The following is a 26,909-nucleotide window of genomic DNA, read 5'->3' as shown; positions in this document are numbered from 1 at the left end:
CACAGGAACAAGCTCCATTGGCTCCTCGCTGTGCCCCAGTCTCTCCCCTTCCTTTCTGAAAGAAACAACCCAAGCACATCCAGGAGAACTGCGGCGTCTCCAAGGTGACCAGATGAATTTTAGCCATGTGCTACCACCAGCCTGCAAAGCACAGGGTGTTCTGTGTCCCTTCCATCCCCTCCACCAGATCCTGCTCAGGCTCCCAATAGCCAGCTCTTCCCTCCTTACATCCCACAGTTCTGTGATGCTGGGTTCATCCCTGGTGCAAAATACCCATCTCATAAAAACCAAAAAATCCAAATTTCAAAAACCCCAAACAAATACAATCTTCTCCAGATCTTCCTGCTGTAAATGACTTTGTCTGAACTAGGGACGCGTAAGAAAACTACAAAAGAAACACTGAAGTAAATGAAGGGACCAAATAAAGTTGTTCAAGTACCTTAAAAAAAAAAAAAATCTTGTCTTGAAGGGCATGAAGTTAATTTTGTGTTTATGTCAGATAAGAATCAAAAGATAGTTGTTTCAACGAGGGTGTTGTGGCTTTTTTACTATCTTAATTTCTGCCTGTCTATAATATTTATGCAGGATAATGTGTGCCAGGGAATACTAGGATAGTGACCAAAAGGCATAATTAGGATCTTTTAGTTGTTTCAAATTTTCCCCATGTTTAAGAGTGAATAAGATGAGAAAAGTAATTTCCTGTCTCTCTTAAATCCTTTCGTATATCAACAGTTCTGTGCTATAATGCTGTTTAAAAGAAAAAACCTCTTTAAAAAGGTTATGGATCTGTTCTGCAACATCTCTGAATGGAGACAGGAAAGATCTGCTGCAATAAGTCTGAAGAGAGGTGAGGGTTCCAAAAGCCTAAAAATAACCCCTTCAGTCTTAGGGAGATGATTTAATCTCAGAATAAAGTCTTGTCCTTCTAAATGAAGGTGGCAGTAATAATAATTAATTACTATTACTAATATTATTATTATTAATAATAATAATATTATTGCATAGGTCAGCTTCATTCAGGTGAAGACTGCTGAAGCAATGTGAAAAGGCAAGTGAAGGACAAAACATTGCAATGCCATCCCAATTAAAGAAAACCCCTAATCAACAGAAACAAACAACCAAAGAACCCACCAAAAAATAAAAACCAAAATGCAAGCAAAAACCCCAAACAAACATGCAAAGAATGATTAATCACTTGTTGTTTGTGTCCTCCCTATTTGCAGGGACTCCTCCTTTGCCTCTCAGCACTCCTGAAGTCTAAGTGAGCACAGCTCTACTCCTACAAAACCTCTGTGAGTCCAGATGTTCCCCTTCCTCCCTCAGCTGGCCTGGGGGACGCTGAGCGATGTCCCCAACCCAAACAAACCAACCAAAATTGGCAATTTCCTTGAATTTCAGATCCCTCCAGCCTCTGTTGTAAGGGAACATTTAACTGGAGCTTGGAATCTTCTGAAATGATTTTTCCTAATGAGGAATCCAATGATGTATCAATTGTCTCAGTGAAGATCAGGGTCTGCACATTTGTCTTTTCAGAAAACCACCGAACGCGAATATCCGCCGCTTTCGAGTCCACATGCTCTCTGGTTCCAGGCAGAGGCAATTCTGACTCTCACTGTGCAAGGGCCATTGAAATATGGCTCTCCCAGATTTAGAGGAACAGCGTGCAACTCGATACAAATGTTCTCGAGTTCTTAAGAAAAGTAATGAACGCCATAAATCCCACGGACTTGGCTCAGCTGAAAACAGCGACCAGGCGAGATCAGCTGAGCAAGTTATTTTGTCAAGTGAACACCATGTTGTTCTCCACTGGGAAAATCCTGCTGGAGCACCTCCCCTGATCCCGACAGTTCCAATAAAAGATAAATTGGTGGCACAGCTGTCCCCTTTGTTTGGCTGTCTGTAGCCAGTAACCCATCCCAGCATCCAAGACATTTTTGCCTCGTTGTTTTACTGACCCACGGGGACCTCCAGCCCTGCCGAGCTCCTCGCTGGGCACGGAGTTTGCTGCTCCAGGTCATTTTTTTTCTTTTCCCAACCTGCATCCAAGTGGCCTTATTACTTCAGTGGCTTGTGTTTCCATCTCTCTTTTCTCGAACAAGATCTCCCACCTGGAAAATCCTCTGGTTGTAGTTAAGCAATCTGAGTCTGTATAATTCATAGCAGCAAAAGAAGCTTTTGGAAAAAAAACCCCACCAGTGGGTTGCACATGGCAAGAACAGCATTCCTGGGACTACACGACTTGGAGAGGAATAAAAGCTTTCACTGTCAACACCACGGAACAACCAGGAATGTTGTGGCTAGAAAATTCACGCTGTTCTCTCAGCCTCCCCCTCTCCAGGGCTCTGCTATTGTTCCAGCTGGGATTTGGAGGATCCCGGATTTATTTTCTTCTCCTTCCAGATGACTCATGGCAGATGCCATCTTTGTTTCCCCAGCACTCTTCCTCTCAGCTCATGTCACTGCAGTCCCTTCGCTGGCCCAGGAGGTTGGGATAGCAGCAGGAGGGCTGTCCCCTCCACGGGGTGACCCCACTGACACCCCCTGATCCAGAGGAACCAGACCCAAGCCAGCCCAGCTGCTCCCCAGTGCTGCTGGGCCAAAGCCGAGAACATGGAATCACAGAATATTCTGGGCTGGAAGGGACCCACAAGGATCATCGGGTCCAACACGTGGGGTTAATTTCTGCCTCTGGCCATCCCTAATGCGCTATCAGGATAATCAAGTCTGAAATGAAGCTCTGAGCACCTCTGACACCACGGCTGTGCTGGAACACATTTATGTGCTTCAGTTTTACATTCCAGCACGTGTCACCTTGCACACAACCCCTCCCATCCGGGCTGGATCAGCAGGGAGAGGTTTCAGTACCTGGTTCAGGAGGTGCCCAGTGCTCCCCACGGCCAGCGAGGGCTGACAGAGCTCAGCAGCAGCAGGATCAGGACCTGGATTTTCACACCGACCGTGTGAACAAGCAAAGCTCTGTAGATAATAATCAGAACCTACTTTTACAACCACCACTTCCAAGAACAGAAATCCAACCAGGGTCTCAAGTGGAAAAGCAGCTGCCAGGCTTGCAGAGCCTCAGGGCTGGGCAAGGATGGGCAGTGCAGGAGAAACACGGCTGCGCTGCCCGGATGGAATTCCCATGGATGGCATTTGGTGCTGATTACACTGACAACAAAATAGTAGCTTAGAATTTACATGAAGGTAAAGAGCACCATAAAGTTGATCTTTCCCAGTCCTTTTTAGCTCCATCTCCTAGAAGAAGAGACTGGGACAGTTCTCTAATTGAACAGGCATTGCTGGGAGCACGACTGGAGATGAGGTTTTGCTGCTCTGTTCATCTGTCATCCACTGGCTCCTCCAGACATTCCCATTTCCTTTTCCTTTTAATTCCCTGCATTAAGCAGCAGTATTACTGTTCCTTGTAGTCCTACTTTAACAGCTTCTGAAAGGGCGAAGTTCCCTACATGGATAATCTGTAATCTAACCACAGATGCTTTAATGTGAGGTACTGTCCTCTTAAAAGGACAATCTCTCTCATTCACTATTATTTAGACAAAGAGCAAGAAAAGTGACATTTTAAAACACTCTCCAATTCCTGCACACTGCCATATGCTTCTATTCTCTTCTGGCAACAATTCCCTTTCCCCTTTTAACTACTTGTCCTGTACTTTCTGTTTGCTGTCTTTCTCCAGCTGGCCACCAAGCTCCAATAATTCATTCTGTTCTGTTCAGGAGGTGTATATTTGTGTATTTTCCAGTTGTGTCTGATTACCAAAGCTAACATTTGATCACTGACTTCCACACATGCACCACTATCCTCGACTCTTCCCTTTGACAGTTGCACAGTTGGTGAGAGCCTCCTCTCCCGCAGTTCCTGCCATATGGAGCTCCTGGGAACTTTTAACTCCGCTGATTTCCAGCTCCTTTCAAATCCCACCTGCAAAGCTGTTTTTCTCTGCTTGAAACTCGGGTTCTATCTCCTCCTGCTAATCTGAAACCTCATGCTATACAGAGTAATTTACTGTATTCATTGTAAATCTCTTTCCTTTCATAGCTCGCCATTAAAGGAAATGATACACAAATATAAAACGTGGCAAATGCAAAATCATGATTTATCCTGACAATCTCAGTCTTAATTAAAAACTGAGGGGTGCTGCTGTATCAAAGTGATTAATGAATATATCAATGGATTTGAGCATAAGGTAGACACCTACTATGATAAAAAGTGTTAGAATTGGGCTCTAAATAATGTCTGTGGACATTTATGGTACCTAAAGTCCACAATGCCCCATCCCTGGAAGCGTTCAAGACTGGGCTTGGAGTAACCTGGTCTATGGTGGGACTTTAAGGTCCCTTCCAACCCAAACAAAACCCTACGAAATCAACACTGCCATACACCAATGGGGCTCCTATATCCACGAAAGGTGCCTGATAGAGAAAGAACCAGGATCAGAGTGATTCCTGCCCACCAGAGTCTACTGGGAAGCTGAAAAGAGACCCAGAACCGCCCCAGAACAGGATGCTGTGGTCTGTGTGTGCCAAAGAGCCCGAGCAGTGAGCCCGAGCTCAGTCCCATCGGATTCTTCACTGCTTCTCCGTGGTTCTCCAACATCTTCTTTTCAATAAAAAGACTTTAAATTTGAAATTTTCTTACAGCAAGTAGTTAGAAAAGAAATCCTCTATTGTGCAGATTCTCAGTCTGTGGGGAGCTATGTCCCTCTGCCTGTTGGTCCCCTGCATTTTTCACAAGGTTTTATGGTAGGAAAACAGCTGAAACACACAGGTCCCTCCTGGCCCCAATGCTGGGGGTGTCAGCAGAGCAGTGGATGGAGATGACACAAGGTCCCTCCTCAGCCACACAGAACTGCACAAAAACACTCTTCAAATCCATCCATCCGTGCTGGTCACAGGAGAAACTGCAATAACTATTTTAATGTGACAATATTTGGTGGTGCAGTTCCTGAAAGTCACAGCGGAAATTTCTTTCAGGTTCTTACTATTTTCCCCAGAGGCTGCTGAGCCTCAGCAAGGGCTGCTCTCGGTGAATCACTGCCGTGGTTTAAGATCATCCACATCCAGGCTGGGCTTCCTATTTCTGTGGGAGCAGAAATGGCTCTCTGGGGGAGAAATTCTGGAAGTGTTTCAGTGACGTGGGTTGAAGCAAGTGGAGCGAACAGCAGAATTTCATCACCACCTCCAGCCCGTGCTGCCTCGTTGGATCTCAGTTTCCAAAGCGTCACTTGGCTCGGTGACACAAACGTTCCCTCCACCCTCCTCACCTGCAGCTGGCCACAAAGCCAACCTGGGCTTTTAAATATCCTAATTGAGAGCTTATTTGCCTGATTCTTGGTGACTGTAACATGTTCTGAGAGTGACAACACTTTGAGAAAGTCTGGGAATTTGAGGCAGGCACCCCAGGCTGCCATCTGAGGGTATTTGAAACTCTCTGAGACCTTTAAAAATCACAGAATCATGGAATGGTTGGGGTTGGAAGGGACATTAAAGATCATCTCGTTTCAAAGCCGCTGCTGTGGGCAGGAACAACTTCCACTAGATAATTTCTAAGAAGAAATATGGCCAAAAAGCCCTAAACTAAAGAGCTAATAACTCAAGTGTTCCAGCCATCAGATTAAGAACTACTGGGGACTCATACCGTGGACATCAGTGTCTACTGCTCATCTGTGTCTCACTGATTCCTTGCTCCCAGCTCCACAAATCCACTGCCAGCAGCACTATTCCCACCAAGGAGAAGGTGTGGCAAACCTTAGAAGTTTCTCCGTGCTACACAGCAACCGAAATTTCAGAAGGATGCATCACAGCATTCATCTGAGAACAAATTTATTTAGTTGGCATGGAAACAGTACGTTGGGCTGAATGTGGTAAATATCCAGCAGTCATAAAAAAATCGAGGAAGTCAGGATAATAAACATTAGAAATGAAAACTGGCTGAATGCTTTTGAATCATGGCTCTTTTACAATTATCACTCCTGTTTTCATTTGAACATGAGTGAAATCCACTTAAACTAAGCTCCTCCACTTTATGCCAAATACTTCTGTAACATCCTCATTCAGATAACTCCTTTCTCCTTCTTTTATAATCTTTTTTAGGAAAAAGAAATTAAAGGGCTGAAAACTTCCATTGCCATTCTCCTTTATTTCCTCAGCAATATTAATGAATTGAACATAATTGATTTTCTGTCTCAGAATCTCCTTTAAAACTCTATTTATGACTTGACTGTTTGGAGTTATCCCTATGGCTTGAGTATCTGCAGTGTTGCTACTTCAGTTGCTTGCAAACACAAAGAACTTTTTCTCCTCTTTTATCCCAAATTTTATATCATACTCAACCCAAATCTATGGCTAGAAACATTAGAACAAGGAATGATAAGAATAGGATGGTTTTTTTCTGAGAAAATTCTTGTGTGTAATTTCCAAAAGACAGATTCTTGGAGCTTTTTAGTACACTGAGTTGGGGTGATTACCCTTCAAAAAAGAATTTGAAAATAAATGAATGCTAAAGAAATATAGGCAGTGTAGAAAAAAAAAAAAAGAAAAAAAAGATCACTGCATGAATTTTTATACAGGCCCCAATTTAACAGAACTTGTTGCACATGCCTAAATTCCTGGATTCATTAAGCTCTCAGTGATGTGTGTCATTCTTAATTACACATTCACAGGATGTAGAGTCTCCTGCATGAACAATGGGGATTTTTTAACTATGATTGACAAATGCACAAAGCCACAGGACTTAAGAAATAATGTTTAGTAGGAAATCTTGTCTCACATTAGATCCAGGCACAGATCAGAGACAACCAAGGGATACACTCACTCCAAAAGTCCACGATACGGGAACACAATGGGATCACTGGACAGGAAGCTGATCCCACAGTTATGTAGGACTGAGATATAAGAAACTTCACTGCTGCTTTGCAAGGAAATGGTTTGGACACACCCAAATTTGCCAGAAACCTTCCCAGACTGCTGTAACAGTCTTGTGGCCATATACATTCAATAACAATATATATGAAACTATATATTATAGTTTTCATATTTACTGCCAGTTTATCGCTTTCCATGAGTACAATTACTTATGTCTCAAGAAGCTGGACATCTGATTTTTAAAGGAAACATCCCACATTTTGACCTGAAGAAAGAAGGTACAGCTCTGGGACTCCAGCTCTTGAAGAGCAGCACTGGAAAACCAGGCCAGAGACAGAACAACCTTTATGGAAAAGATATAATTATTTAGGCCAGCACTTTTGAGAAATGGAAGCCATCATCCAGAGATCATTGCCATATGGCACCGCTGGTGAGACAACACAGACATGAAGTGACTGCACCGACCCACACTGTAAAATGGGAGAGAAAAGGAAAACAGGAGTAAACACCAGTTCATCCAAGAACACAAAGCATGGGAATGGAAAAGCTCCATAAAAGCAGCTCCTCTCCAAGTGCAGCGCCACGCTCGCCTCCAGAACAGCTCAGGGCTCGCTGACAGCCCAACGTATTTCCTCCCCTTTATTTATAGGATAGTTTGTCTCTCTGGATGATTATAATAACGAAAGGTTAAGCCTGTGTGATCACCAGAGGGTCACTGTGACAAAGAGTTAAACTTTGTGGCTCTGTCAGTCACTCTCAAAGGCTGAAGAGTTATGAGGACATTGCACTGGAAAAACGGCCAACATGGAGCACTAAGATACCACCCAACAAGACATAACGAGAAACAGCTTTTTAGTTTTAATTAAAAGCACAACAAAATGTTTTTTCATGTCTCATTCATTTGTTTGTTGTTGTTATAGAATCAAAACACAAGATTTTTCCTTTTAATGAAAAACAGAAGCTCTTTAACCCTCTCTCCTCCTTATTTATAGACATGTAAAAGCTTGGAAAAGTGGCTTTTGTAATGGCGCCAGCATAAATCTCCACGTTTTATGCAATTCTGATTCACACAGTATTTGGTAAAAGCAGAAAGCAAGTTACTGCCCTGAATATTTCAAGTCCCTGATCGGCTGATGAGTTGTTAACTACTGTTAACACTTGATGAACATGTTTACAGGTAGCCTGGCCAAACCCAGTAACTGGAAACATGTCGGAGCTGTCACTTTTGCATTTTTCTTCTGGAGAGATAAGCAGAACTAATGAATTAACCAGTCACAGAGGAGACAAGGAGCAACTTCCAAAATGTTTGTCTGCAAAATAGACCAAAGCCACCTAAACCAAACCAGCTTCAGTGGCTCCAGCTGCTTCAGAAAGTCACAATGGATGAAAGGCAGACACAAGACCACTGAGGAACTTGGATATGAGTTCTACCAAATGTGCCAACACATCAAGGTCAAAGATGGACAGCACAGTGTAATTTAAATAACATTCATGTTCCGTTATACTGGGGAACAGGATGTTACCATCTGAACTGGTCCTTCATTAATTAAGCCTGGACAGGAGAGTTCAGTAAGCTGGTTTGGAGCAGATGCTCATGTAGGAGGAAGCCCTGAAGACACCCTGTGAATCTGCATGTGCAGCCTTCTACCACCTTATTTCATGAGTCACTTTTTATTTCTTCTTCTGGATCGTTCTCAAAATGGGTCAGGAAAAAGAAAGCAAAATGGCAGCGGCAGAGACTAAAGAAAAACATTAAAAAGAAAAAATTTGGAAGAGGATGTCCCTCACAGTGTGCAGCCAGTGCTGTTCCCTGGGAGGGACAACCACGCTTTAAAGATCTGATTTTCCTCCTTCTTTTCCAGGAGACTCCGAAGCCAAAATGCAATGCTTGTAGGCCAGCTCACTCACTACACCAAATGCCTCCAGTGCTGCAGGCACTGCAGCTAAGGATGAGCCTGGCCCAAAATCTGGATTTGGGAGGCAGGGGGGGACAGAAGTGAACAGCTCATCACTGACACTCCAGAGAGGAAACACATCAATAAAACACCAAGGGTGACAGAGAGTTCCCATGTGCCAGTAGAATGACAAAACTGAGAGAAAAATATTTGAAATTAATGATTATTAATCTTCTATACCCACCCCGACCGATTATTCCTGCAGGTAAAGAGTTAGAAATGCTTTATGTAGGATATATGATGTTGATACTGTTTACTCAGCACCAAATAAATTTCTCAAATGCTTCAAAACCTGATTTGTATTAGAAACACATAAATTCCTGTCTGATTCAGGCATTCATCACCTGCATATTCTCCTGAATATTTCAATTTAATCTGGTTTGAATGCAGATGACTGACTTTCTGTTCCAACACTGCCTGTAAACACCTCACTCTATTTTGCTCAAAGCGCACTAAATAATCTCCGACTTCACTGGAAGTATCCAGAAAAAAAAATTAGCACTATTAATCATCTGAAACTGTTTACAGACATGTTTGGACAATGAATGCAGAAGATCAGGACTAAAGATTATTTTTAGCTGTTATTGTCCAATTATATTTCTCTTCATACAAACCATTAAAGAACAGGTTCGAATAGTCTCAGAAACCTCTATTAAAACTCTACAGTCAGCGGCAAACAGTCAGTTCAAAATAAATGCATCATTTATCAGCTAGAATAGCTGAAATACCAACTTGCAATAGAGAGCAGCAGATAAGTATTTGCCTGAAGGGTTCAGACAGTTTAATTCTTTTTCATTACCAACAAAACAGAAAAGAAAGCTAGCTGAGAATTTTGCAGGAAAATATGTGCTCTTGCTTTGAAGGAAGGGATTATTTTTAACCATTGCACCTCCTTGCTCAAGGGGTGGGAACAGGACCCAGTACCTGCTCCTGGGACTTCAGCTCGTTGCGCTGGAGCCTCCTGTGAGCATCATAAACCTGCCCGCGGTAATTCTCCACCTCGTCCTGCAAGGCCTGGAACAACAGCAAGGGATGCAAAACACACGTGAGAAACATGGGATGGCAACAAAGCTTCCAGGTGACATCTTCCAGCGAGCTGGGGAAGGAAGTGGAGCACTGTGAGTCCAGCTGAACTTGGTGCTAAGACATGACAGAGGCAGTTTGGCCACTCAAAAAAGTTACTTTGCACAGGTGGGACCATTGACTGAACAAGTGTAATTACATCTTAAAAGTCCTACCTTATTATAGGCTACTCATCCTAAAAATAAATTATTTTTATATCTTCTTTTTAGACTATTCATCCTAAAAATGTAAGAAATATCCTCAAAGGTTGGAAGGCAAATGGAAATATTGCGACATTTGCGTTTGCAAATGTCCCAGGTTTTTGTTGTCATCCTGCACAATCTGAGCTTCCTAGGAGCAGTTTTGCAGTGTACCAACAGTTTTTTTTCTTTAAGCAAGAATAATCCTCTCTCTGGAAAACAATGTCTGGAATTTGGAGTGGAAATGTATTCCATATTAAAGTGGGATGCTGGCCGAGATGAGGGGCTCCCCTCCTGCCCTGCAGTCAAATCTAGCATGTGATCTACAAATGAAGTATAAATGGCAATAAATAAAAGTAATATTACGATCGTGTCACTTTACCACAACTACCCAATCTTTATTTAGTTCCGAAGTAATCACTCCTAAACCAAGCTCATAAAATGCATAGACAAATTTATTTTGTCATGATTGTTCTCCTTATATATTTATTTTTATTCCAGCAGTCACTCAGAGCCTTGATCTTTTTGTTACATGCTTAACAAAGGAACAGCGTGCCCCAAGGAACTGATAGTCTGTGTTATTTCTAACAGATACACACCAAACAAACAATACAAAGTTTCAAAGATTTTTTTTTGTTTGTTTTGAAAGTTTCCTCCTCATTGTTGGATGTTTGAATACACGCTTAACATTTACTTACACATTTACTAAAAGCTTAGTGATGTTGTCAGCTTGAATAAAGGCATTGTTAACTGCAAGTGCTGACTCCAAGCAAAGTGCACAATGTGGATGGGGGATTGACACCAACGCAGAGGCGGCTGTGGCTGCAGAAAGGGAATATTTTGAGTTATCTTTTGTATGGCAGGAAATCGGGGCATTGATACCCATCAGTGAAAAGCAGCACGGGGCTGGACCCGGGAAAGGGCTCGTGCTGCAAATGTCACTGAAGGAGCCTCCAGTGCTGCTTCTAAAAAAGCTGAGCTGCACAGAGACCTTGTGCAGGGCACCCTGGAATCACAGAATCGTTAAGGCTGGAAAAAACCTCCCAGATCATCGAGTCCGACCTTTGACCAACCCTACAGTGGTCACTCAATCGTATCACGAAATGCCACGTTCACTTGCTCTTTGAACACTTCAGGGACGGTGACTCCACCACTTCCCTGGGCAGCCCCAGTTCTTGACCACACTTCCAGTGAAGATTTTTTTCTTAATATCCAACCTAAACCTCCCTTGGTGCCTCTGCCTTTCCCTTGAGAGGAGAGACCAACAACCCCACGGGTGCAGGGAGCTTTGCAGGACCTGCCAAATGGTCAGTGTTTGCTCCCAGCAGCCCGGGGTACCTGTGCACAACTCAGGATCATTAAAAGTCCTCGTGGTGCAAAGATTTAACAGCAAAAATGCCTCGCTCTTTTCCACAGCACCGAAATCCTGCACTCTCCAATAATTTACAGGATGAAACTGCTATTGAGATAAGATAAGAGGACTACTTATGATAGATCTTGCACGCTGTTTTGAAGTGATGCCAGGCATTAACTTTAAAGTCTTATAGCTGTAAGACTGTTACATGTTCTGATGCCAAAAATTGTAACCAGACCCAAGTATGAACTTCAAATCTGCCCAGGGACTTTCATGCTATCACAGCTTCTGAGAAATGTTGAAATCCAGGGCTTGAATACATAACCCACCTTCAATACTCAACAAGTCTTGCAGTACCAGGAATTTGCATTAATATAATGAAATATATGTGGGAATTATGTGTGAATTGTAGGCTTTTTGTTTGCTTCTTGTACAGCTATCTTGTGAGGTAAAACACAAACAAGCATAAAAGCTAACATGAGCAATGCAGAAATGCAATAAGGAGCAGGGTCGTTCCACCTATCAGGAAGATCACCAAAACCCCAATTAATTAGACAAAAATCCTGCCATAACCCCAAAGTGTCCATTCATAAGCAGCCCAGGATGACTCTCAGGAACATTCCTGGAGCACATTTTGGTTAAACTACAAAGTATGACCCATCTTCTCCTCCTCTTTCAGGATCAGCTTTTCCAGCCCGAATGGTGAAAAATAAGGAGGGAGGAAACCTCATCACACATCACTCATCTTTCCCTTGTGCTCAAGAGCAAGTTCGACTCTTCCACAGGACTTTGAAGCTGGCCAAGAGAGAGCACTTAAATGTATAAATACATGTGAGTCCATACATATGTGTTTGTGCCAGAGAACAGATTCATATCACCCTCATCTGCAGGTCCTGAGTACAAAACTCGATCTCAAACTCATCCTGCACAAGACAGCAACCCCGTGGCAGCAGAGAGAACTGGGACCCTGCTCCTTCCTCCCTTCACTTCTCCATTTTTACTTCTCTTATTTGCAGCAAACTTCTTCTGCAGAGGATAAAATGAGAGGTTCCTTTAAATCTGAGGGCTTGCAATGCATCTGAAAGTCATTTAATTTGGGAAATTCAGATAACACAGCCTTTGTTAGGTTCACCTACTCTAGATAGTGCTTGCCAGCACGGAGCACACATGTTTTATTTCATTAGGAGAGCAGAAAATGTCTTAAATTTAAATTTAGAAATAAGGTATTTTTACTATAGCATGTAAGTACAGCAAACTAACAACTCTTCCAGTTATCCATTCACCATTTGTCCAAAGTAGAATTTACTGTACGAACTCACAGATTTTTCCAATCACATCATAACTGGCTCTTGGCAAGTTTTGTATTGGGATGGCAAAAAAAACAACACAGCTAACTCCTTGGATCAGTCACAAATACCTTTAAGTGGACCCTTTTTGGACTATTCCTGTGCTGCATAAATTCCACGAGTAATTAATGTTCATTTGAGTCCTCCAGCTATTCTATCAGTGCAATGGCAAAAAAAAAAAAAAAAAAAAAAAGTAAAACCAAAAGTTCAGCATTTGAAAGCCTAGCCAAAATGAAAAAGTAACATCAAAATCTCATGGTTGCTGTGGATTCCTGCATGTGATTAACTCTGCAAAAAGCAATTAGAAGCATGCAAGTTTGTTGCCCTTGATTTTAATTTTCTAGGAGGGATCATGAGAGATGTCATGAATAATGCACCTTTTTGAAGATCACACTGAAAATTCTCTCTGTACTCAAAAAGCCTCACAAGCAGTGGCCAGAGCCTGAATGCTGATGGCAATTCCTGAAGCTACCAGAACCTCAAATCTTTCCCTGAATCAGACAGGGGAGCTTTTGCTATGTAGAATACTCTTATAAACAGCAGAGGATTTACCCCAGGTACACCCCAGAACGTCTCTTTTGTGAAATTAAACAATGTTTTGTTTAGAAATGCAGTTGTTATTCTACGGCTTCAAAGTGTCACATTTTGCCCAAAGAGCAGCAGAGCTTATGATTAATAACTGCTGAGATGAAGAAAAAAGGATTAAAAATAAAAATCTGGGCCAATTTTTAAGCGTTTTTCCCCCTTGAACAGAAAACAAAACTTAACTTATTTAGTTAAATTTTCCCAGGTTCGGATGAATTCCCGTCCCTCAGCTGTGCTGACTTGCATCACTCTTATAAAGACAATATTTTTTTTTGTTTTCAGTTAAACGGGCTTTCAAATGCCATGTAAACATGTTTGCTGTTGAATGTCTACACCATACCTGACCTTGGAAGTGCTTTGTGTTGGCCAGAGAACAAAGAAATCAAATGTTTTGCTTTCCAGCCCAGATATCCTACACTTTGAAAAGCTCTTAAAAATGTAAATGAGATAATAAGCTCCATTGCAACAATGTGGGTGAATTACAGCTGGAGAAAGGGAAAACTCATTTGATTTATTTCTAAAAATGGAAAGGTTCCTAAAATAAAATCATATTGTTTGGGTCTCACACAGCATCGAGAGGCACGGGAAGGACGGAAGGGAAAAGTAACGGCTTTGAGAAGGCGCTGCTGGAATATTCCGGGCAGATTTTTGGACCTGGAGTGGAGTTTGTGGATGAATCCACCCCAGGCACTGTGATCCAGAGCCACTGGACACTGATGTGGAAGGAGGAAGGAACCTGAGCTGCATGTCTGGGTAGGCACCTTTTATTCCCCCTGTTATCCCACTGTGGATGGGTTATCTCCAGCAAAACGTTTAATGGAGTTGATTTCCGACCCAAGGGAGCGGCACACGTGGGGTTTGGGCCTGTGAGGCTCCAGGAGAGCTGGGATGATGCATGGGATCAGAGGAATTCCGTGGGATACCTGAGGGGCAGACTGAGGCTGGGAAAAAAGGTGGTTCTGTTTTTTGAAAAGAAGTCCAACTTGTAAAGCAGAGTTTTGACAAGGAGCCCTAAAGAGACAAAAAGTTGCAGTGCCAGCATTCCAAAATCCCTTGTCAAGGCAGGAATTAATTCTTGCTGTTAGTTACAGGGCTTAATCTAAATCAGCCAAAAGCTGGTAAGAGAAAGAGTTTGAAGAATCCTGGGAACAGGTATGGAATGGGAACATAGGAAGTATTTAGTCTTCAATATATGAAAACTGATTTGATTATCCTTTAACCACAGAATATTTTTCAAAAGTGTTGGATTCCCTGAAAGAAAGTTCAGTTCTGAAGAATTACATAAACAGAAACAATTACAGTTTCTAATTTCTTTGCATTGATTACAAATGTGAAGAAACTATTTACAAATGTGAGATGGTTTCTTTCTTTAACCTGAAAAAAATTCCTATTTTTTGTATGTTCCTGGGAACAGACAAGGCTTGATTCCTGATCCCATCAATGGGAAGTCCTGGATCACAGCCATTTATCTCTCTGTCACTTGAATAAATAAGTGACACTTTCAAAAGAAGGAAAAGTTAATTTTTTTGAAATATTTTTATCCCAATAAAAAGCATTATATATCAACATATTTCCACTTTGAAACAGAAAATGCCAGCAGAAAAGTTGCTGTTCACCCTGATCAGATTATGCCAGATAACGTCAGAGTCTTTTTATATTAGAAATATGTAATTTTTATTAGCAACTCTGCACATATGGATGTGCATCTGTATCAAGAAAAGCCCTTGAAATTTATGACCAGTGCGGAGTAAAGCTTCCACTAAAGGTAGTGAGAGTTAGCACTTTTCATCTTCAAAGAATTTTTCAAATGTTACCAAATTAATATAATTAGTTAATGAAAGATGCAGTAATAAAAGCTACCCTAATTACCTACTATAGTCTTAATTATCTCCTTACTAATGCCCACAGAAGAAGGCTTCCACTTTATATCCTCAAAACATGTGCCAACAATAATTCTGAATACAGGCCTCTCTTCAAGTGCCTTCTAAATTGAAATTACATCCATTGATGTGTTTTCTCTCCTCGTTCATGAGAAGAAAATCTCTGGAACTTTGAGGAAAAAAAAAACCCCATGTGAATGATAATAAAAATTAAAGAGAATTTTCTTCCAGAAATACACATGGAAATGCTTTAAAATTTTGTCATTAAAACATTTCATTTTCAAAATCTTTCTCTCTCCATGAAGCCAGAATTATGGGCTGTCTGGGCAAATACTTCTTTACATTAAGTGGCCTCGCAATTTAGAGTCAAATACAATTCTATCCAAAGGAAGCAGCCAAGAATCCCATCCAGATTTTTCAAAACAATCATTAATTTCACTAAAATATTTCATGGAGATAAACAGATTTATCTGAATTTATTACTACTATAAATAAATTGGGCAAGTATATCTGTGAAGACCATTGATGTAATGCCATGAGTCAGAGCAAAACAAGGGTGTTTTAAAAAGCGAAATAGTGATGTTTGAGCCAAATTGTTGGGGCATTCTCAAGGCTTTTTGGGTTTTTCACAGAGCTCTTGCCCATGACACTGCAAACAAAATCCTCTGTCCTTGGAGTCCTCGCTTGGTTTTGGTGCAAAGCAAAGGAAATCTTCTGGTTTTAACCTAATACATATGTTTGCTGTTCACATATGGCAAAATTCCTTTCTGGTGGGAACTTTTTCGCTGTTGTTGCAACACACAATATATCCAAAAAGTTTCCTTTGATGTTGAACTATTGCTCCACGACTCATTATGCTACTGATTCAATATGAAAGGCAAAATTTCTGCGGTTTCTGTTAAAACAATGGCTTTGTTTTTGCAAACAACGTTTTCCACAACCTATATGCAGGGGCCAACATTACTGCAAGGGAAAAGAAAATCAATTATTTTACACAGAAAATAGTCACGGTGTTTAATAACATGAAATATTTCTCTATCCTATAGGTACATTGCAATTGCTATTATGACTGTACAGAAAATTTAGGCTTTATTGCTCCTCAGGAAGAGAAATTAAAATGCCTTAAGTGGTATTTGACATCTCTCTTTCCTATTTCACTTTCACTAACCTCCCAGCCTGTTACCATCAGTCCAGCTTCAGGATCTGGTGAAGTTGGGAACAGCTATGGATGGGTGGGGGTAAGGGGAAGACCTGCAAAGGCTGCTCTTCACAGTGTCCCACTACGCAGTGCCAGCAAATCTGTGACTCTTCATGCCTAATATTTAATTTTAACCACTAAAGACTAATTCATGAGGAGTGAACATGAATTACAACACGGAATGAAAATGCAAATTGGTAATACCTTTGTAAATGAGTCCCTACAAGAGTTGGTTGCCCGTTTTCTGCCGCCATTATGGGAAGGAAAAAAAAAGTTTCCTTGGTCAGGAATCAGATAAAAGGCATAATTTCCAAAAGGCAGAGAATTCAGCAACTCCCGCTTGGAATAACGCGAGCCCCCATATACACCATGGCACGCTTGGAAGTTTGGCTCACTTTGCTGACATTTCAAAACGGGAATGGAGATCTTACAAAATCCTCCAAGCTGAGGGCTTTGCCCATCCCCACCAGCCAAGAAGCTCCCTGTTGCAGCAGGCTATGGCTGCAGAGATTTGCCAGCAGGAGATGCCCCTGGGAAGTCTAACAAATCCTTCCCTTGAGGGACTGTGGGAAGAAAGAAAGAGGTTCAGGAAGAAAAGGAATAATTGACTCTAGGAACACAATCAAGTCTCTCCAGCAGCAGGAGAAAAAAAAAAATAAAGTAGGTCATTTAACATAAAAGAAAAATATATGCAAACATTTTGCAGTGTGGGAGGCTCTAACATAAGCTATTTTCATTTTTGACAATTCATAGCAAGAGACTGACTGGCAGTACATTATAAACTTGGGATCACCAGCATTAGCTCCTGAGCAGGCCCATAACACTCCCACATCAGGCTTCATCTGGTGTCTTTTGGAGATCACCTGAGCACTGTTAGGATTGTCGATACGCCTGTTTTTTCCTGTTTTGCTCCTGTAAGATACTGATGTGCTTTCAGCATTCTCTGTACCTAGCTAGTTGAGCTGACCAAAGTTCTAAGATCATTTTCCTGCAAAGTCTTTAGGTCTATTAGAAGGAATTCTTCCCTGTGAGGGTGGGGAGGCCCTCAGGGTGCCCAGAGCAGCTGTGGCTGCCCCTGGATCCCTGGAAGTGTCCCAGGCCAGGTTGGACATTGGGGCTTGGAGCACCCTGGGACTGTGGAAGGATAAGATGGGCTCCAAGGTCTCTTCCAACCCAAATCTTTTCAAGACTCCATGATTCTAAGATGCATCCCTAAAATACCTTGAAGGCACCAGCAGGGCTATTCACAGACATAGAATTAGGCAGGGGCTTAAGCATTTTGCTGAGTCAGGGCTTCACTGCAGGACATTATAAACTCAATTCTTTTGAAAGGCAAAGGATGCCATAAGGTCCTGCAGAGATAACAGTTCAAAGAAAACAGCAGCATAAATTGCAAAGTCGGGCATTTTTGTCAGGGGGAGCCAAGGAGGGAATTGTTTTTCCTTTGTTTTAGTGGCTCAGGTGACAGGAGGGAAAGAGGCAAAGTTCAAAGGCTGTAATAAACTGGCTTTCATCTGCTTTTCTCAACGGGCCACAAAACCCAACAAGCACTTGCCATGTCCAAGCAGTGCTTTGCCTATGACTTTGGGGCTGTTGTGATGAAGTCAATCAAAAGCCTGTCAGCTGGAAGATTTATTGTAAAATTTACCTGGAGTATTTTGTAGTTTGCTTTAACGCTGCTTCCACTTTTTCCCAGCCTGCATGAGTGTCATGGTTAAGAGCAGAGCAGAGGCTGCCAAAAGGAGAAAAGCCTGGAACTGTTTTCCCCTTGCACTTGCCGAGGTTTAGGCAGAAACACCAATGGTGTACATTTACCAGATAAAATGAATCTTTTAAACCCAAAGATACCATGACATCTTAAGCATACACTTATGAAGGAAAAGTTCAGAACTCCATTTTAAACCACTTATGAGAGGATTTACCAAGATTCTGCCTAATGTTCAGCTGAGGCTTTGTCAAAAACATTTATCACGAAGCTTTTGAAGTTTCTTAGCTCCCCCCGAGTTACTAAAACTTGAACTGCCGAGTTTGTTATCAGCCTCATAGCACACACAAAATACATCAGGTATTTTTTCAATCAACCTTTCAGTCTGATTTTGAGACTATTATACAAAATACAGCATTCCCAATCAGGTTAATGTCTGACAGATAATGCTGAGCGGGCGGAACAGCTGTGCCTGATTGATCTGCATTTCCTAATTTGCTTTTTATTAAACACTTTGCAATCAAAGGGAATGGCAAGGAGTCTGCCATTCTCTGAGCAGGTTTCCTGTGAAAACCTGATGCTGGCTTCAACATTTTCAGGCAACTTCTTGAATTTTTGATGCTCTGTCGCAAGGATGACTAAAACGCCCCGTCAACGCCCGTGCTAGTGAAAAACTGCTGTTGTGAATACAAATTAACCAGCAAAACATCTGGTTCTGCTTCTTGCTGCACTCTTAACAACAGTTCTACAAAAACAAACATCAAGGGTTCGGGTAGAATTTCCTGCAATGACTTGGAGAACTATAAAGTGGATTTATCAATCTGGCTGAATGAGGCAGAGATAAAGCGGATTTATCAATCACTGGCTGAACGAGGCAATCTTCTGCTGCCCCAGGCTTCATTCCCAACCAAGTTCATCACTAAGCTGCCACTTTAAGAGGGTGTTTGGATACTTCACACCTGGAACCAGCCCAGAGGCTCCAGCAGACCCCTGGTGCTCTGCAAATGTCTCTTTAAATAATGCATTGCTCCTCCTGGATACACGAGGATCTGGAAATATAAACATTTCTAACAGGCCTTACAAAGCCCTTATTTCGTTATGCTCTTTTAAAACAAAAATATGAAAGCCTCAGATATTTCTAATCAATAGGCCAATCTAATGTCCAGTAAGAATGAAAGAAAAGCTATTTATTTTGTGCAATCAAGTGCTCAGTATTGCTGCAATTCTCCCATTACACAAAATAACACACATTTTCTTGCACACAGGCACACACAAAGAAATCTAATAACGTCTTTTTACCTTTCAAAGTAACCTTAATCAACAAAATTAACTTGCAAGGCAAACCACTGCTTTTTGAACTGAACAAGAGCGAGCTTGACTCAACACATGCAAGATGTGAGAGGCAGCAAAGTAATATCTGCTAAAATTATGTCTGGAAGCCAAAAATGGGGTGATTCTTGACAGGGGAGGATGCACACTTGGAAACTTGGAAATTCTTTTATTCAAAGTCTTTAATGACCTCCAACCCAATTACATTTGCAACAAGACATGACAATGCAGTTGCTCCTATTTAAAAGCATGAGTGAAAATGGAGTATTTTTGAAGCCTGATTATTTTTTTTTTACTTTTTAATCATGTTGAGATGAAGCTCATTTACTTAAAAAGAAAAAATGAAACAGAACGTCCTCTGCAGCTGGTCAAACAGATTACGAAACTCTAATCTCAGTAGCCTGAGGAAAACGAAAACTGTTTTTCAAGTATCTATTTTATAGAGCATTAGCTTTATACTTTTTAAAAGAGGCATTAACATAACTGATCAGAACATCCCAGAACGTTTCTGATCTAGTTAATCATATGACGTTATGAGATTCTTGCTGTCATAAAGCCAATGTTTCTAAACATTTCTAAAATCCTTTAAGTTTGTTTGGATTTTTTTTTTTTTTTTCCCAAATTAGACATGGGGAAGATCTATTTCAGTTTCTTCAGAAGTTTTTATGTCCATTTTAGAGCTCAACAAAAGTAGTGCAGAATACTTTCGATAGAGAGACGCATACACACATAGCAAGGAACAATGTCAGGCCCCATGACCTATTTAAATATTTCTGATAGCTTTTTATACAAAACATTTTACTCTAATTCCTGCCTAATTCGTTTCTGGGAGCTGAACTGGAATCATTGATAAAAAAGTCAGAATTTGTCTAGTTTCAATTTATTTGGTTTGTTTCTCTTAAAAGCAATTATTTAAACATTCAAGCCCATCCTGCATTTTTTGGTGCTAACACTTTCTCCAGCACAGGTAAGAACAAGGTGTAATTTATACACAGGCCAGTGAGGAAGAGGATGAGGGGGAAAAACACTCACCAAAGCTATTGCTGTGCCTCAGATATAGTTTTAGTGGGGTGTCAAGAGCTCTTATCACACTTGTGACAAAGCAGATTGATTTCCATTGAGAGCTTTTGGGCTTTGTTTGTTTGTGGGGTTTTTTGTTAAGTCTGTTTCAGCCCAGTTTTGAGCTGAAACTCTGCTGTTTCAGTTAAAACAATGGCTTTGTTTTTGCAAACAAAGTTTTCCACAACCTATATGCAGGGGCCAACATTACTGCAAGAGAAAAGAAAATCTATTATTTTACACAGAAAATGGTCATGGTGTTTAATAACATAAATTATTTCTCTATCCTATAGGTACATTGCAATTGCTGTTATGACTGCACCTCATATATAAAACACTGCTTCAGTGTGAAGATCCTTTTGCTGTGGCAGAAAAGTCTAACATGAAAATGCACAGGCAGGAGAGAAGCTCAGTCCCACACAGCACAAGTTCTGTTGAGTTACTTGTGACTCTAACAGGCATCCCCAAGTTATCCTCCTGCTTTTGCTTCCCAGGAACACCCACAGGGTCCTGACAAAGCAGCTGAAATGCCCCCAAAAGGCACACAAAGCTTTTTAAAAAAATATATGTGAACAGTTTCAAACATTCCTACATGGACAACATCTTTAAAATGCAAAAGAACTAAAAATGACAGAAAATAACAGATCAGGTTCTGAGGCCCCACGAGTTTCTCAACTGTGCAGCTACACATTAACGTCTCTCAGCTGATCTTCATGGATCCCTAAACCTTCCCCTTATCACAACTGAGGCAAAAAAACTGCAGGAAAAACATTATATGGCACAGTGTGAAAGATCTGAGAATTCCTGTATTGGTGGAGTTGCATAAATCTCGATCTAGTTCAGGATGTGATAGGGAAGCACAAACGAGTTTGGCCTCTGCTGAGATGGAGAAGGGACATCAGCTCTTCCCACCAGCCACGAAGGCTGAAACACAAATGAGTGCTCAGCAATATCAAACCTGATTTGCAAACACACATTTCCATACAATGATTGTGAACAGTCATGAACATTGAGTAGAAGTGACGTGTTGTTCTAGCAGCAGGAAGAAAACAACACAGCAGGTAGGAGTCCCTCCTTGGAGTTCAGAGCACGGCTGTGGTCAAAGGTGTTTCCAGGCAGACAATTAAAATCCACTGATAATATCCAAATTGTTATACAGTCTTCAGTAATTGCTGTTCTACCTTGCTGAACTACAAGTGCAAAACTGGAAAGGACATGAATGACATTGACAGTAGAAACAGGAGTGAGAGGAATTTAAATACAGCACATCGAGCTGTTTCCTGAAGCCAGAGAGTGTCAATACCCACCTTGCATTTCCCCTGCAGAGTCCTGGCTTGGTCTGGTGGTGCAGGTGTTCCTGCAGGTACCTAACATTTGTCAGCCTGAATTTTTATTTATACAGTTCCATTCTGCTCCTGCCAGGCTTCTCAGTAAGCAAACAAACTCACTTTTCACGTTCAGGGCTCTTGTTTGTACTTTTACCCTTTCTTACATAACAACCCTGGCAGAGAGCAGAGCAGGGAGAGCACCCGGGGCTCCAGTCGTGTGTGCAGGGGGTTGGACACTCCTTGTGGGCATCATCCCTCCCTGAGTGAGCACATCCTCTTCCTGGGTCTCCTCCAGGAGAGATCCTGGTGTGGGAAGGTGGGTGCAGGGTGGCAAGGGAGTCATGCTGGCAGCAGGAATGAAAAAGCCAAGGAGGACCATGGTACCACAGGTGGGAGCTCATGGCAGTCCCTGAGTGGACTCACATGGAAAATGGAAAGGAAAACATTGCAGCACTTCAGGGTTTAACCTATTTTCAACAATTTTCATTGAAAAGAGGGATAGCACAACCTTCTATTGAAATGAAAATGTGCTGCTGAGACAGTGACTCTCAGGAGCCTGGATGGACTCAAGGATCTCAGAGGTTTTTTCTACCCTTAATGATTCTGTGAGTCTGGACCAGCACCACTGCCCACCTGGCAAGGGCAGTGCTGAAGTTTTAGTGCTGCCATGTCCTAACTATTTCCCTAGAAAAGGGACTGGTTTGTTTTGCCCTGATCAGGTTCTAGAAAAACTTCCACTTCTTTTTGTATCACAAATGATCTGATCTGTTTTCAGGACACGATGAGTGATGCTCTTCTTCCTCTCCACACCAGGCTTTACTCCTTTGGGATGATCTGAACTGTGAGACAGCAAACCCCAGGGCAAAACTGAGCTGGGACTTGGCAAATCTCAAGAGGGAAGTGAACAGGGCATTGCATGTTTTGTCTTCTAAGGCCAACATGGCCTGGTTTGAAATCCATGATCTCATGCCATTCTGGGCCAGGAAAATGGCACATCCAGGGCATGGGTTTCCAGCATAAAATACAAGTGAGGTGATCTGATGTGACTCTATTCACCTGCCAACAGCCCTGGCAGTAAAATAAACAGGTTCTGGGGATGAGCTGCTGCTGGAGGCAAAGCAGGAACCATTAGAAGAGCTGCCCTGACCTGCGAGGAACTGGTGTTTTTGCTTTGAACTTCAGCAAATCTTAATGAACTCTTCATAACTGGCAGTCCGGGGTTTTCACTGATGATTTACTTCTCTGGAAATAAATGCAGGAGACAAATTCAACATTAGAAATACAAATTTTGGGTCTCACAGTTGGCTGTCCAGGCCAGTGAAGGCAGTTTCAACACCACTGAAGGTCACCCTTTGAGTTGTAGCAGGAATTAGATTTGTACATGAAGGGGCATCAGTGCTGAAGAATTTGGTTTCGTAGTTATTAAAACATGTTGATTTAATGGAATTTATTGACTTCAGTGCAGTGAAGGCTTAAACTAGAAATAAGCAGAGACAGTTTTTGTAACAGAAGAAGTTAAAAAGTGGTTGTGTTTTCCTCCTCACTCCGAGTAATAAGGTTTTCGTTGTGCTTGACTCATCCCTGCTTTACTGCTCTTCCACTCTGTTATCTGGCAGTTTTGGAGGGGATGCTGCCAAGAAGTTCATTTAAAGTCCTAAATTTTATCCTGCAGGCAACACTTACTTCAGTTCCCTGAGAATAAATTCCATAGACAGACCCCTGAAGAAGAAAACAGGTGAACTCTTTGCCCTATAAATCAGTCCGGCTTCCTGAAGAGGCCAAAGATACAAAACTACAGATGCCTGCATAGAAACACTTCAGAAAAGCTTCAGCCTTGAGGTTCACAGTCTCTCCACAAGCCTCAAGCCCTCAGTCTTCCCCATGCATATTTTCAAGGGTCAACAAATCAAATATTTACTGTCTTAGATCCTGTTCATCAGTGAATGGAGACATGACGGTGCAAGAATCAGCAACAATGAACTGCTCCCAGGAAAGGCATCCCACTCTCCCATGCAGGATGGAGGGTGGACATAAAATCCACATGCAACAGGCTTGAATAATGAAGTATATTTTCAATAAAACTAATCTAGTTTCCCTTCTTATTATACACACACGTTGCTGTATGAACACACAGAGGTAAGTTCCTCGGGCCGAGAGGCAACGATGGGTACAAACAGAAAATATTCCCTGCATAAATTTTAGTGGGAAAAGGAGCAGAGTACAACACACAGAATAGACTTTCTCCTGCTTCTGGACTCCAGTGCTATTTTGGCTGCCAATGGTACACAAAATTTCCACTGAAGGGCAAGTCAAACCAATTTCCCTGAGGATGGAGGCATCCGAAAACTTGCTGAGGTTATTCCATTAGTGCCTACGCATTCTCTAAGCGGATGAGCAGCTTCACTTTGAATCCATGTCAAACCACAAGGACTGGCTGATAGTAACATTCAATTAAAATGATTTCACCCCTCTAGAAAAAACCTGGCTAACAGCTCCACCTCACCTTTTCTAGCTGGGCACAATGGGGCGATTGATGCTGCAAGGAAACGGGATAGGTTTGTACCGAGGAGCCGACGGGTCAGCTTTGGTGACACTGTTTGTAGCTTTAACCTCTTACCCAAATCTCTGAGATGAAAAAGCCACTTCTGCTGAGCACACAACTGTGAGAAAGTCAGAGCTAGAGCTGGCAAACACCGAGCTGAGCTAATTAGACAGGTGTTTTGAAAAACCCCTAACTACGCTCGACGCGTATTTGGACTTTTTGATGTTGTACCTGGTGCTGTTTCACACCACCGGGGCTCCAGAGAAAAGCAGGAGCTGCTCCCCTGCTCGGCTCTGGGGGTGAATTTGCCATCTGATCTGCTGGATATGCAGATAAAAGTTGCCGCAGACTTTTTTTCCCTTTTCAAGTGCAGCACTGTAACTTGGAAAGTTCTTTTATTCTCAGCTCCACTGACGCAAGAAAGTGGCAAGAATATGGCAGCTTTGGCTGCTTTCCTTTTGTAGGTCTTTGTAAGTAATCCTTTAATGTTAACAAAACAATAGGTATTTTCATTTTGGATGGAAAAAAACATCCCAGTTATAGAAAATTAAGGCAATGCCTTTCAAAAATTCTAAGAGCGCTACTGACCACTCGATTTTTCTCCTTCTCTGCCCTTAAAATATTGGTAAATAGTTACCATGCACAGGTATCAGATTCTCCAGGTTTCTCTTGTTACACTTAAGAAAAGCCCAACTATTATGAAAAACTGAAGTTTAACAAAGATATTTCTATTTCCCTGTGATCTGCCATTCAAAAGTGTTAGCCAGCCATTTTTTAAAAAATACTCTTGATATTTGATCTTCTTGAGTTTCAGTTACATATTAAGCTGGAGAGCCAGCAGAAAATTCTAAGTGGAATCTGAAGATTTCTAAAGTCAACACTCATTTTGGCAGGAGCATTTTAATGCACAAAGCTGAAATCCTCAGTGACTCTCTCCTGCTGATATCCCCGGAGCAGCCAGCACCACAATTAGCACAAAACCAAAAGCAACCTACAGCAGAACATACCAAAAAAAAAAAAAGGATGTGGACACAAATGCTGGAAGTGGTGTGGGCACAGCGGGATCAGCCAGGACAACCTGGTGCTGCTCCAGCTCGCCCCTGGGATGAGCCACGCCGTAAGAGAGATCTCTCAGGGCAAAGAGATGTCGATAACAAAGCAGATCCACATCCCCAAACCCCTGCTTGCCAAACCCTGCAAACTCGCCTCGCTGTGCCAGGCTTTAAAAACCCTTCGGTGCAGAGTTATAAATGTTTGTGGCCCGCGGAAGGTTTGCTTTGAAGACGTCGCTTTCCCCGGCACCCTTTTGTTGGTGGAATCCGTGGTTCACACAGATTGTGTTTCCACCTCCACGGCTGGAGAAGCCCTGCAGTCAAGGCTGTTCCAGGAGTAGGGAAGGAGGCTGCGTTCCAGGAACTCACTGGAACTGGAACAAAGCACAGCCCTTGGAAAGCCTACACAGCCCTGTGCACAGACTGTTTTACAGATGCCCCATCTTTGGACGGCATTAGACACTTGTTTTTATCTTTATCTTTTTTTTTTTTTTTTCCTCTCCAGTAAAGTCCCAGACTTTGGAGCACAGCCTCTTCCTCCCGGGCATTCTGCCTCCTAACTCCTGGGTATCTCCCCAGCTCTGTCTTTTTTAAGCACCACTTTCTCCTCCACATAAAAGTCCTTCTGCTCTTTGGAGAGAAAAATGTCTTTGAAATGCAACAGTAAACTCTGAGCATCACAGCAGCCTTGAAAATCCTGATTTCCATTTTCTTATAACATAGTTCTAAACCTTGTCTGCCCTTCTTTACAAACTGTGTGGGCTTATATCAGTATTACTTAAGACTTACTAATAAAAGTGTTTTGTCTGCAGCCTTTTAATTACCCAGGACCCTTCTCAGTGTTCTTACTCCTATCTTGTTAATTAAAAGCAGTGAATTTTAGGGCTGGTTTTGAATTTTTTAGCCCCATTTTTCCAGTGCAAAACTAGCGTAGTCTACTTTATTAAAAGCAAGACAGTTTAGCTGTATATGACTTTATATTTTATTCTGCATTTATAGAATCTTTAACTCCATAATTTGGAGACAGGTGGCATCCCTTCTGGGGCTAACAAGGAATAAAAAGGACTTCAAGCAGCAAAGTGCCTTCTGGAGGGAAAATATAACACTGAGGACAACAATGGTCATGCAGGAAAAAGTAAAAATACCAACTTTTAAACCTGTCAGAAAAATCTGGACTGCAGTTCAGAGGAAAAGGCAGGCACTAGCTCTAGTCTTTTATAAAACTTGTAAGCCTGATTTTGCTGTTGGCCATGGTAAGTTCTTCAATGTGTTGAGACATGAAAAGTCAAGAAAAATACCAGAGTGCAAAGTTTGCTGCAGGAAAGAAAAAGATGACTCAATTCTTTGTCTCACAAAGCATGTCAAAGATATTATAAAGTACTTACAGATGCTCAGCCACTCAGATTGCCTGGCTGGCCAAACATCTGAAACC

General features: G+C 41.8%; 1 protein-coding gene across 3 annotated transcripts in view; it reads right to left on the bottom strand.

The window, feature by feature from the left end:
* CEP112 (centrosomal protein 112) overlaps nucleotides 1-26,909 on the bottom strand; it is a 157,420-nt gene that overhangs the window by 7,102 nt on the left and 123,409 nt on the right. For 2 of the 3 annotated variants that reach the window (XM_040081786.2, XM_040081787.2), the window contains exon 24: nucleotides 9,762-9,851. The exons of the other annotated variant lie outside the window; for it this stretch is intronic. In XM_040081786.2, the coding sequence (XP_039937720.1) occupies nucleotides 9,762-9,851 (90 nt within the window). The remainder of the gene's footprint in view (nucleotides 1-9,761; nucleotides 9,852-26,909) is intronic. 3 annotated transcript variants of the gene reach the window in all.

This window comes from Hirundo rustica, chromosome 18 (genome assembly GCF_015227805.2).
Source record: "Hirundo rustica isolate bHirRus1 chromosome 18, bHirRus1.pri.v3, whole genome shotgun sequence".
Classification (NCBI taxonomy): Eukaryota; Metazoa; Chordata; class Aves; order Passeriformes; family Hirundinidae; genus Hirundo; species Hirundo rustica.
Note: the sequence above shows the minus strand (reverse complement) of the source record. Positions and strands in the feature narration are given on the sequence as shown.